Source organism: Macaca fascicularis, chromosome 14, assembly GCF_037993035.2.
Source record: "Macaca fascicularis isolate 582-1 chromosome 14, T2T-MFA8v1.1".
In the NCBI taxonomy this organism is placed as follows: domain Eukaryota; kingdom Metazoa; phylum Chordata; class Mammalia; order Primates; family Cercopithecidae; genus Macaca; species Macaca fascicularis.
Window position 1 is genome coordinate 1,227,558 of NC_088388.1, and position 12,914 is coordinate 1,240,471.

General features: G+C 58.8%; 1 protein-coding gene across 15 annotated transcripts in view; it reads left to right on the forward strand.

The window, feature by feature from the left end:
- The window catches only part of TOLLIP (toll interacting protein), a 68,343-nt gene that overhangs the window by 25,802 nt on the left and 29,627 nt on the right, over positions 1-12,914 (forward strand). For 6 of the 15 annotated variants that reach the window (XM_065527726.1, XM_045372406.2, XM_065527733.1 and 3 more), the window contains exon 6: positions 6,652-9,660. The exons of 5 other annotated variants lie outside the window; for them this stretch is intronic. In XM_065527726.1, the coding sequence (XP_065383798.1) occupies positions 6,652-6,866 (215 nt within the window). In that variant the 3' untranslated portion in view covers positions 6,867-9,660. Of the gene's footprint in view, positions 1-6,651; positions 9,661-11,502; positions 12,374-12,914 lie in introns of those variants that run through there. 4 more of the 15 variants (XM_074012789.1, XM_074012793.1, XM_074012790.1 and 1 more) reach the window with 2 other exon arrangements.

Sequence of the window (12,914 nt, forward strand, 5' to 3'; positions counted from 1 at the left end):
CTGAGTTGGAGACAGATGGGCAACCTGAAAGAACAGAGACCCAGGCCCTCCAGCTTCCTGAGGCTGGAAGTCCACTGTGGGGAGGATCCTCCCCGTCTCCTCTAGCTTCTGGGCCGGGCGCTCTGTGCCTGCCTCCTCCTCATCCCATGAGGACCCCAGTCCGTGGATTGAGGGCCCACCCGCCCCAGCATGCCATCATCCTCACCTGCTCACATCTGCAGAGACTCGGTCTTGAGACCCCCTGTGCAGGCTAGAGTTAGGACTCGGCCTGTCTTTTTGGGGGGTGCAGTTCCATCGACTGGATACAGCGCCGGGGTGTATCTGGCTGGAAGAGCATTCAGATGACAGAGAACATTGATTGACCTACCTCTTTCTGGTTCCTATCCTTAATTCTCTTTGTAGATGCCTTTCAAGTTTTCCCTAAAATGCTTGTTTTAGGAAAGGCTAGATTTCTTTATAAACAGACTTTGAAATTTTCTTTTGATAGACATTGTAAATTTTGAAACAGCCGCACACTTCATAGGAAAGTTACCAAGGAGATGCAGGGACATCTGCCAGAGCCCATGAGGACTCGTCCACCTGCCGCCCCACCGGAGCCCCCAGCCCCACACCCCACCCCCAGGCGTGCGTTTCCCATAAAGCAGGGGTGTTCCTGGCACAGGACAGCCGTCCAGATGAAGGTGACACTGTCCCCTGCTTGGACCCCGTCTGAGTGTCCTGGGGGGCCACAGCATCCAACCCGGGGTCGCTGGCCCTCCGTGGCCTTGCCTCCCTTGGCCTGGAGGGGTCCCCATCTTGCTCCTGGGGTGTGCTCTGGTCAGGGACCTGGTGGGGCTGCTGATGTGGCCTTGCAGGGTAGGGCTGAGTCTCCCCGGGGCTGCTGGCAGGGCCCCTGCATTTTACTCAGTACAGATTCCACCCAGCGTAGGGCTACTGGTGTGACTTGCTCACCCCTCACAGGGCTCTGCCTGGCTGCTTCCCGGGAGCTAAGAAGTGTCCATGTGGGAGGCACCCCAGGACCACGGGGAGATCCCGCGGGGAGCTAAAAAGTGTCCGTGTGGGAGGCACCGCAGGACCATGGGGAGATCCCGCCCTTGTCAGCCCGAGTTTATCCGACTTCTTCAGCAATGTGGGTTTGCAGTTTCCTATTTTATTCCGTGGATCAGAATCCCTTAGGCATGTTGTTTATTTTTTCACTCAAATTATCCCAGACTTGGCCAGAGGGAGCCCCCTCAGGCAGGGTCTTTGTTCTTTGGCCTCCTCCGATCCTTCTCGGGGCCTCTTCCTGCTTCCTGGCACTGCAGGAAGCCCCTGGCTCTCTGCATTTCCGGCCTCAGCCCTGGCGTTAGCTGTTTCTCCCAGGAGCCCTGGTTCCCATTAGGAGAGCATTGCTTTTAGGAGCCTTTGAAGTATTTTTTAACTGTCCTAACAGCACTGTAGAGTGTGAACAAGGCGCCCTTCTTCACTGGAAGCTGATGCCCTGATTTCCCTCTGAGTACCCTAATTTCTGAGTATCTGTGATCACAGCCCGTCCTCCCAGCAGCCGCTGCCAGCTGGAGGGCGAAGTCTGCGGAGACCTCGGAGAGGCTGGCGGCCGCGTGCTCAGGGCGTCTCGGGCCGACTGGGCGAGCACGGCGGATTCACACCAGGGTTTTCTTCTCAGAAGTGGAATCTCAAAGTGCATCTTGGCCAGAGCACGTGTGTCGCCCACAGCTTCAACTGTTTATGACTCACGTAGTGCGGAAGGCTGTGCCGCCTGCTCTGCCTGGCTGCGTGGCTTCGGGCCTGCGTGCGTGCACGGCAGCCTGGCGAAGCCCTCTGCTGAGGCGGGGCCGCGGGAGCGGGCCAGGAGGGGAGAGCCCGGCTTCTCACCAGCCCCTTCCGCCGCTCCATTGTTCAGCTGCCGCCTGCTGGGCGCTGCCCAGAGACGCCCGCGCAGGGTGCAGGTCTCGGGGGCTCACTGTGCACGTTGGGTGGGCTCAGGCCCTGGAGCCTCCCGTGTTGTCTGAGCCTGGCTGCCACCTCTATGGAGACTGAGGGCTGAACGCTGGCCGAGCCCTCGCGAGGACCATCCATTTTCCTCAGTGAAAAGCCAGAGTCCCCCACAAAGCAACTCAGAAGCCGGGTGCGCTGAGGTCAGACCGTCTCCTTCACAAAAAGAAAGTGTGACCACAACAGTGAGGCAGGGAGGCTGGGACACAAAGCACAGCTTGATCATTAAAGCTTTTATGCCATGATCATGGCCTGAAGAGAACAGTTTTAAGTTTTGATTTTTTTAAACAAAGTATTATTTTGATTACCAAATTAGATATTTTATAGATTTCAAATAGTGGCAGGCATCATGTGATTATAGCGGGGTTTTTAGCCTCAATTTTAAGGAAACATCTAGGCGTGAAGCATCTGGAAACCGCGTGGCCTCCTGAAGCGCGTTCTCTTCCACGGAGCTGCAGAGTGGACAGAGACTGCCAGGTTGGTGACGGCAGCCAACTGCTCAATTTCCTGTGCGTTCTCCGCACGTGAGAAACCAGTGCAGTCGCCACTGGGCCTCAGCCCTGCCTGCACTGTTCCTCCAGCTGTCCCTGGCAAGGAGGGGCACTCGGGCTGCAGCCACTGCCAGGGGTCTGCCCTGAGGGTCCCCACGAGACAGGCCCAGAGGCGGATGGTGGCGCCGGCCGCGCTGTCCTCTGGGGCCCTCCTTGCTTTCCCTCCTCCGTGTTGCTTTCCACCTCCTTCTGCCTGGTGGTGGGAGGAGAGTCGGCGTGCAAAGTGGGGTGTCCAGCGCCTCCCCAGCCCGGCCTTGGACTGGCAGCACCAGAGCGTACATCGGCTCATTCTCTGTTCACCATGGCTGCAGCTGCCAGTTGACGCTGTTTCTGTCTATTCCCTTGTGCGCCTCCGTTTCACACAGGCCTGGAGTGCTTTTCTCTGGGTGAGGGGACAGCTACTGTCCTACGTCCTCAGCAGCGCAGTCCCTCCCGTCATCCTGGCCTGCGTCTCTGTGGGCACAACCCCCACTGGTTTCTGTGGAGCCGACCAGACTGTGACGTGGATGCCTGTCCATAAAGTATGAAAGCAAAGCTGAACGCACAGGTGGACACCTGCTGGCAGGACGGACAAGAGGGAGGTCCATAGAGAACGTGCACGCGTGGCACCATGCATGGGAACAGCCAGCGTTCACAGCGCCCGTGAGTTCCAGAGAGGGCCAGCCAAGGGCTCACCCGACAGCCCAGGCATGCTTCCCCTCGCAGGTGGAATTCCAGCAATCACAGAGTTTGCAGCTGAGCAGCACATGTCGTTTAAAATACAAAATGGTTCCATTCAAAATGAGAATTGGATGCTTAAGTTTCCCAGACTGTCACTTCGAGCTCTCTGCTGTTGTGTTTATTAACCCGCTAACTTGGTGGCTGTGGAACAAGGAATCACGCAGGTTTTCTTCTTTGTGATACGCTCTGTGGAGGGAGAAGAGCAACAAGCCTTGGGAGTTCTGGAACAGTCTCTGAGCTGGATGGTTGTCCCCACCTGCTCTTTGGATGTCTTTCCACTGTCATGCGAGACGTCTGGGGCCCAGAGCCACATGCCTTCAGCCTGAGCAGGGCCAATGCCCCCCTGCCCACCAGCGGCCGGGACTCATCGTGCTGTGTGGTCTGAGGTCAGGGTGTTCTCGGAGCAATTTTTCCTGAATGGAAAAGGGACAGGTTTTGGTTTTCCTGGGTACCGCTGTGTTTGTCAGTAGAGTATTTGATTTTGCTGAGGTATGACAGCAGATTCACGCGGCATGAAGAATGTGAGGTGAGGCCTGTCCTGTGCTGCGCGTTCGTCCGCGTGGGTGCAGAACGCTGAGCACGGTGGACAGCAGGGACACAGCGAAGCCGCCCACCAGTCCTCCCAGGGCTGCTACAGGTGGGGTCTGGGCTGCCCCCGGCTCCCGTGGCGTCCTCTCTGCCCACGTTTCGGGGAATTTGCTCTCCGCCAGGCCCCAGAGCTCCTGGTCTGTCCTCCTGAAGTCCCCAGGCAGCCCTGACACGGTGCACTCTCCATTCCCGGAGGGCTTGATGGACATATCACACTTGGTAACCAGGATGGGTCAGGCTCAGGCCAGGCACATGGCCTCTGCCCTGCAGGGAGGAGGGGAGTGAGCCGGGCCACTGCCCCTCGGCCCACACCACGGAAGCACTCACCTCTTCCCCTGGGGTGCCTGGTCCCGAGTGTGTTGGGGCCGTGCTGTCGGGACTCACTTGAGGGCCAGTCGGCGCCACATCCCCTCGTCGTCAGCAGAGCGGGTTTCTCAGGCGCCCCAGGCCATGACGTCACAGCATCGCAGTCACCATTGTCGATTTTGCAGCGATCTCCCCTCCTGTCCCTTCTCCGTCAGACTGGAAAAGGCTGGAGAGAGAGGCAGTGCCGAGCTCCATTCCTCCTGTTGCCATGCTGTGGGGAGCCGTGTGGGCAGGGACAGGTGATGGCTGAGCTCCTGCCCCCCTGCCGGCTGGGGCGCCCAGAAAGCCACGGGGGTCCCGGGGTCCCTCCAGGACAGGTAGTGGCCGAGCCTTTGTCTTGTTTGAGGAAGAAGAAAGGGTGGTGAGGGTGGCCACGTCCCCACCTGGCTGTGGTTTGGTTCATTTTCCCTCATTGCTGAAAGGCTGATCAGTGTGGGGATGATGCTTTCCCAGTGAGGTGAGGTGTCCGCTGGCCAGGACAAGAGGCAGGCGTGGGCGTGGAGGAAAGGTGGGCCTGGCCCAGAGAGAGCCGGGAAGCGGAGGAGGCAGGGGTGGGTATGGAGGAAAGGTGGGCCTGGCCCAGAGAGAGCCGGGAAGCGGAGGAGGCAGGGGTGGGCGTGGAGGAAAGGTGGGCCTGGCCCAGAGAGAGCCGGGAAGCGGAGGAGGCAGGGGTGGGCGTGGAGGAAAGGTGGGCCTGGCCCAGAGAGAGCCGGGAAGCGGAGGAGGCAGGGGTGGGTGTGGAGGAAAGGTGGGCCTGGCCCAGAGAGAGCCGGGAAGCGGAGGAGGCAGGGGTGGGTGTGGAGGAAAGGTGGGCCTGGCCCAGAGAGAGCTGGGAAGCGGAGGAGGCAGGGGTGGGTGTGGAGGAAAGGTGGGCCTGGCCCAGAGAGAGCCGGGAAGCGGAGGAGGCAGGGGTGGGTGTGGAGGAAGAGTCGGCCTGGCCTGGAAGGAGCTGGGAAGCGGCGGCCTTCCTTTCTGAGGAGCCCTGGTCTTTACAGCTGGCACTGGAGGCTCAGTGGCTAGCCCCGTCCGCTCCGTTTCCACCACTGCAGGTCCTTGTTGCCGGCGTTGGTTCAGGCCAGAGTTGAAATGGCTTCTGTTGCCTTTAGGGTCTTCCGAGTGTAGAAAGGAACAAAAGTCCTATCCTCAGATTGGGGCTCTAGTGCTCCAGTGAGCCTAGCTGGGAGATCGTTCGTGCTTTTAAAGGTGAACGAACGGGTGCGCGGTGAACCCTTGCCCTGCTCCAGCTGCTGCTGCAGGAGGAGCTCTGTGCCTCGCTGGTTGCTGAGCCCTGCACACGCTGCCTGTGCTCAGGGCTGCTTGTGGTTTTAGGGAGTGGCCACCAGGCTGGGAGGCGAGCTTTAAGTCCGGCCACACCGTGCCTTTGGGGTGTGTGTGCTGCAGTGGCTGAACCACTGTGCAGCTCCTGCTTGATAGATTGCATCTCAGTGTGTCCACCCGCATGAGACACGGGGCGAGGGGCCTGCGTAGCTGTGGGGTGGTGATGCCAGGAACCCTGGACGGTGGCCCCAGTACACTGAGGGTCCCCGTGCACCACACCTGCTGCCTGACTTGCGTGAGTTTTGTGAGCATTTTTTGGTGTAGTTTGTATGTGTGTGTGGTTGTCATTCTGGGCATCGGCTGCAGCTTTGCTGAGGTCTTCAGTGCCTGTGGTGGCTGCTCAACCAGCACACAGTTCAGTGACACACTGGCCAAGCTGCAAAAGCATCTTGTAGAATGCCTGATAAAGGAGGAGGCTCAGACCCTGCAGTGTTGGGATCAGCGGGCGTGACATTTCGTGTAGTTCGTTCCCCAGATGAAGAGAATGCTGTGTGCCCTCTGGTCAGTGAAGACAAGCGTGTGCGGTGCCAATTCACGAGTTCTGAAGGGATCAAACCACCACCCCCCAGCCTGCTAGTTAGAAAACAGGCTCGGGTGAGATTTGAAAGATCAAACTTTGATTTTTGTGTGGAAGGAACATGAGTTAGTGAAGGATGCGTCTCAGAGACCCCTGCCCCGCCTCCCCGTGGCTGTGCCTGGGGACCCCTGCCCCGCCTTCCCCGTGGCTGTGCCTGGGGACCCCTGCCCCGCCTTCCCCGTGGCTGTGCCTGGGGACCCCTGCCCCGCCTTCCCCGTGGCTGTGCCTGGGGACCCCTGCCCCGCCTTCCCCGTGGCTGTGCCTGGGGACCCCTGCCCCGCCTTCCCCGTGGCTGTGCCTGGGGACCCCTGCCCCGCCTTCCCCGTGGCTGTGCCTGGCGTTGCTGTTTGAGGGTTTGTATTTCCAGGGTGTCTTTCGGGACTGGTGTTTGCTGAGACCCGAGGGGGCCCCTCCCTGAGGAAGGCCTGTGGGATGCGTCGTTTTCTTCTTTCAGCAGGAGCTAGTGTGGCACTTCTGGAACCTTCCGATGTTTTTACCAAACTTGATCTTTGGTTCCAGGGATGCCCGCCGTCTGCAGCCCCGGCATGGTGCCCGTGGCCCTGCCCCCGGCCGCCGTGAACGCCCAGCCCCGCTGTAGCGAGGAGGACCTGAAAGCCATCCAGGACATGTTCCCCAACATGGACCAGGAGGTGATCCGCTCGGTGCTGGAAGCCCAGCGAGGGAACAAGGACGCCGCCATCAACTCCCTGCTGCAGATGGGGGAGGAGCCGTAGAGCCCCCGCCTCGCTGCCGTGTCACCCCAGCTCTTCGGACGCCGACCGGGCGCTCCCCAAGGAATGCTGTCCCAACAAGATCCCCGTGACACGGCCCCTGTCGCCCCTCCCATGGACGTCTGGGCTGCCCCGCCCACGCCCGCTCTGGGTGCATGGGGGTTTTCGGTTCCTGGCGGCCCAGGACGGGGCGGGGGCTCCCTTCGCCTCTTGTGCTGGGAGGTCTCGGCGCATTCTCCTGCCCCCAGGACGTGCGTCTCCCCTTCTCGTGCTGTTCTGGAAAATGTTCTTGCTGTAGAGAGCAGCTGCTTCTGCCAGGGTGTTGGAGGTGGTGGAGCGCCTTCTGATTCCATTCATGGCATTTTGTGATGTGACGTAATTGGAATAGAGCTGTTGATTAAGGCACACACAATCCCTCACACTGATTTGTGGGTTTTTTTAGAACTTCCCAGCCGAAAACTCACGTCCTTGCCCTAACGCGCTTTGCTGTGAGCCTGGCCCCTGCCCAGGGCTTGGGTCTGGTGAGCCAAGCCGCTTCCTGTGGATGGCGTGGGGCCGGCCTCTGGCCTGGCTCACCTGGCCACTGTCCAGCCAGCCTTGTGACAGACTCCAGCCTGAAGGCAGGATGAACCCACACCTGGCATGAGGAGGGGAGCCTGGCACGGTTGGCCGGGCTCTGCCTGATTGCCAGCCAGCGGGCATCTGAAGCCGGGTCCTTCACCCGCAGGAGGTTGCCGTCCGTCTGTCCTGCTGCTCACGCCAGCTCCGTGGTGTCCCCCCAGGGGGCTTCTCTTCTCAACAGGCCTTGCAAGGCTGGGGTGGGAGGTGATAGAGGCGGCACGTGCATGATTCTGAGAGGGTGTTGCAGCACTGCCAGCCGACTGCTGACGACAGCTTGGGCAGCTGCTGTGCCCGGGACCTAGGTTCAGTGTGGGCTCGGGAAGCCTGGCGAATGTGGCCGCGTAAAAGCTTTCTGAGGCAGGAGGCTCGCCTCACCTCTGCCTGCCTGGGCACCGCGTGTAGCATCTTGGTTTGCAGGACAGATTTTAGGTGACACCTGGTTATGAAAGTCAGGAATTTGAGAAATTTCTCACAAGTGATGCACTTTACGTAATCCGCATGCCATCGAGACGCTTGTGTGCGCACCCGCATGTCTGCCGTTTGTGGTTCAAGTGTCTGCCCCCAGCCTTCGGACGGAAACCCACTGATACGGACAGAAAGAGAAGGCCCACAAGTGGGTCTTCTGTGGAAGATGCAGAAGGAGGAAGTTAGTGCTTACATTTTAGTCTTTTTCTCCCTCGAAAAAATAGGTTAAGTTTCAGTGTCAGCTAGAAAATACTGCTTTCCGCCACCGACTGGGGGTGGTTTTTGTCAAATATACTGTTGATAAATATTTATTTTTGTAAACTTGAAGTGTGTGGTGGCCATGGGGGAGGGACATGGCGGCAACAGGCACCTTCTTCAGCCGTGGGTCCTAAAGGCCTTTGATCGTGTGAAGAAGAAAGACATGGTGTTTGCTCAGCAGACGCCGACCTCTCAGAGGGCCCTGGGATTCCGTCTCAGATGGCCTGGTCTTACGTCTTCTCCATTGGGAATGAAGGTGTCAGGCGGGACTGGAACGTTCTAGATAATCTGTGATATTAACAACTCTTACCCGGGACGGACCGCAGGCCACACTTGGAGGCCTTGCTGTGCTGGGGGCTTCAGAGTCCAGGCGCCCAGGTGTGGCCACCAGCCCTGGTTTCTGCCTTCGCATTGCTGGGGTGCAGTGAGACTGCCACACCATGCATGTGTGGCTCTGTGGGTGTCTCCTGGAGAGGACGTGGCCCCTGCTGCCAGCTCCTGAGCAGCCCGTGTCGGGGCCGGAGGGAGCCGCACGGTGGGGGCCAGCCTCGCTGGATGGAGAATAACCCTTCGCCAATGACGAGTGGGGGCCCGAGGGAGCCGCACGGTGGGGGCCGCCTCGCTGGACAGAGAATAACCCTTCGCCAATGACGAGTGGGGGCCCGAGGGAGCCGCACGGTGGGGGCCGCCTCTCTGGACAGAGAATAACCCTTCGCCAAGAGGGAGAGCAACCCTTTGCCGATGACCACGCTTGCTGCCATCTCTTAGTTTTCTTTTTCACGAACGCTTTATTTTTTTAATAGATAAATCACATTTTGTAAGTCCTTTAATAAGATTCTTCTTTCCTGCATTTTATGCTTTATTTTCTGCTTGAAGGCTTACTGTAGAAGCAGCTTGCTGAGCCCCTCCAAGCGGTCCCAGAATTAGCTGGTTCACGCCCCCCACCCGCCCCGGCCCCCGCCCCCGCCCCCGCCTGTCAGGTGTGAATGAGGTAGTCGCACTCAGAAGGACAGGCTTGTTTGCCAGCTCACAAGGGCAGGCTGCAGCGGGGTTGGGAGCTGGGCTTAGGCCCCTGGTGTCTGAGGGCCCGGGCCTTGCCAGGCCTCTGCCGCTCCTGCTCCTGGGTTTGAAGATGCCAATTGCCAGCTCTGTGGCAGCGGTCACTAAGGACAGCCTGACTGTGCCATCTCGGAGCCTCGGGCAGGGCTCCGGAGACAGAAGACAGGTCGCCGGAGGCTCCCTGCTCCTTTCCACTCTGCAGATGCTCTCCACCGCGCTGCCCTGCAGGGTGTCAGCGGGCGGGGTCTCAGAACATGTGCTTCTGATTATTTTACTGGGGTCCATTGTCCAGATTTTTCTTTGATTGTAAAATATATTTTTACTTTTTAGCCTCCTAATTTAATAAATGATCCATATAAAAATAGAGAAATAAAGTTCTTTAAGGGAAGGTTTACCATGTTTGTTCTCGAGTATTTTTTAACTTAATTCAAAGTACGCAGGAGTAAGGAATCAGTCAGTCCGAGCGCACTCGTTAACAGACTCCGGAGCAGGAACCGCACGCCTTCAGGCCAAGCCTGGCCTTTGTTTCCCAGACTGAATTAGAGGCGAGTCCTAGGAGCTCCTCCCTCAACAGTGGCAGTGGGTGTGGGTCTGCTCTTCGGGCCCAGGCACCCTCTCCCCACTGGGTGGTTCTGTTGTGCCTTTTCATTTCCATCTGGGAGTGAGCGTGGAGCACGACCCCGTTCTGAGAGAGCCCACTGGGAACCGTGGCACCCCCAGCTCAGGAGTCTGAGCCCCTAGTGATGAGTGGCTCATGCTTAGGGACCACAGCGTCCTTAAATGTGAGCAGCCCTGCGGAGACCCCTAGCCGCCCTCACACCCAGGCACGGACGTGTTGCTGGAGCGTCCACAGACACGGTGGGGTGTCTGCCGCCTCTGCTGCCCGACCCCCGAGGCATGCCCGCCGGTTCCCTGCCCCCACCTGAATGTAGCCTTTCTGCAGTGTCGACTCCACAGCAGACTGCCAGCCGTTAGCTCTGCGATTCCGTGCATACTTTTTGCCCAAACAGCTGACAGAAGCTGAGCCTGTGTTAGTGCTGGACACGAAGCCAAGAAACGGCACGTCTAAAAGCCTGCGACAGAACACCAAGCTTGCTGGGAAACCACAGTACCTCAGGGCACAGCCGGGCTCCGGAAAGCAGGGAGGGCCCCGAGGCGGGGATGGGGAGTGGGCGTGATAGGGAGTGGGCCAGTGATACCAGCAGGCGGGGGCCCAGGGGCCATCTCCCAAGGACGTGGCCCAGGGGCCCACGTGCGAGGCCTCAGCGCGTTTGCCGAGGGAGCACAGGGTGCCGTGTCCCGGGTGTCCTGGGCATCCGCCGCCAGCAGGAACCTGTTGCTTGGGCAGCTGGGAGATGTGACTGAGCCCAAGAATGGGGCCCCTCTCACGCCAGGACGTTGGGAAGGTGGTTGAAAGGTAGAGCTAGGAGGAAGCCCACATGCTGGGACCCAGAGGCCCTCAGAGCCCCGGGAAGCCATGACCATGCCCCCTTCCCCCACCCCCCCGGACTCAACGGGCTTTGCGTTTGATCTGCACCCGGCGTGGTCCAGGAAGCCTCCAGGGTCTGAGTGCATTCCTGTGGTTCTTTCTGAAGGGGCCATGTCCACACAGGCTGCAGGGATCCGGCACTCGGAACCACCCCACATGCACTTACCATTCAAAGAGCACGACGGGCCGGGTGCTGTGGCTCACACCGCGAATGCCAGCACTGTGGGAGGCCTAGGTGGGCGGATCACCTGAGGTCGGGAGTTTGAGACCAGCCTGGCCAACATGGTGAAACCCCATCTCTACTAAAAATACAAAAATCAGCCGAGTGTGGTGGTGAGCACCTGTAACCCCAGCTACTTGGGAGGCTGAGGCGGGAGAATTGCTTGAACCCAGGAGGCGGAGGTTGCAGTGAGCTGAGATCGTGCCACTGCACTCCAGCCTGGGTGACAGAGTAAGACCCTGTCTAAAATTTTGAAAAAGGCAAAGCACTAGGATTTTGTTCTATGATATATAAAATATTTTATGGTCCAGAGTCAAAACATAAAACAAGGTGAATTCACAGGGACCACGTTTTCCTCGCCTGTGCCGCTGTCCCTGTCTGCTCTCCTCCCTGTAGGTGAGTGTGTCCGTTCCCCTTCGCGTGGCCTTCCTTGGCCTGGTGTGTATTTGATGCAAGCAAATCACACATGTGTGCACGGAAAAGTGGAGATGCCTCCACACTGTCACAGGGACCCTTCCTTTCCGCAGCAGCCTGGCCCGTGGTGTGTGCCTTCCATGGACGTCTGGATCACTCTGTGTGGCTATGACTGATGGCATCGGTTCTTCTGTGGAAAAGACCCCTGGGCGTGGAACTCCTGAGCAAAGATGGACCCGCCTCCCCTGCCCAAATCCCGACCCGATTCCTGGTGCCCCATCCCCATCACCGGGCATCCCCATCGCTGCATGTCCCCATTGCCAGGCTGGCCTCTCCCTCCCAGTGCTGTCTTGGTGCAGCTGCCCTTAGGATCTCTTTCATTTATTATTTATTGTTTGTTGATTGATTGATTGATTGATGTTGTTGTTGAGATGGAGTCTTGCTCTGTCGCCCAGGCTGGAGTGCAGTGGCGTGGTCTTAGCTTGCAACCTCCGCCTCCCGGGTTCAAGCCACTCTCCCGCCTCAGCCTCCCGAGTAGCTGGGGTTACAGGCGCCCACCACCACACTCAGCTGATTTTTATACTTTTAGTAGAGACGGGGTTTCACCATGTTGGCCAAGATGGTCTCCATCTCCTGATCTGGTGATCTGCCCGCCTCGGCCTCTTAAAGTGCTGGGATGACAGGCCTGAGCCACCGCGCCCGGCCAGGATTTCTCTTTTTAGGAGGAGGTTGAGCACAGCCTTGGGGCTGCCTTCTTCTTCTGTCTCCTCAGCTCTTTCCACTTTACAGACGGTAACTCCGCGATCCACGCTGCACGTTCTTTCCCTGCTTTATCATTTATTTATGTCGCTAATGATTTTGTCTGGTGTAAAATGTTCTGTTTTTTAACGTTGTCACGTGTTCATCTTTTCCCTTATCGTTCCTGGATTTCTGTTTATCATTAGGAAAGTTTTCCACATTCAGGTTTTAAAGGCTCTTCTCTCACATATTTTCCTTTTTTTTTTTTTTTCTTCTTTTTTTGCCCATCATCACGGACCCCACTGGAGGCACCGGGCCCGCTGCGCGGGATGGACCGACCCTCGCTGTGCGGCGGGTTCGCAGCCCCGGATCCCCTGGGCCCGGCCTGGCCTTCCCGGCACCCGCCCCCTCGCCGATCCCGCCCCGCCTCCTGCATCCCCGCAGGGCTGGCCCGCGCCGGCTTCTCCTTCTAGAGGCTTCGGGCTGTTCGTGTTGGGACTTACCAAGGAGCGTCTTCCGGATAGGCTTGTTCAGAGCTCATTTAATGAACTCGGGGAAAGTCGCTTCCCAGGCGCGCATCCATCGTGCGGAGCCCCGGGGGCCGCTGCGCTGCGGGGTGAGGGGGTCGCAGCTGCGTCGCCTGCGCGTCCCTGAACTCTGGGGGTTTCCATCCTTCTCGAGGTTTCCATGGTTACCTGGGAAAGAGAAGACTTTGCTTTCCCTCCACGCCGGGTTCCTGCTGCAGCGTCCCAGGCCCCGGTGCGGCTGAGATCAGGGAGGGGCGGGG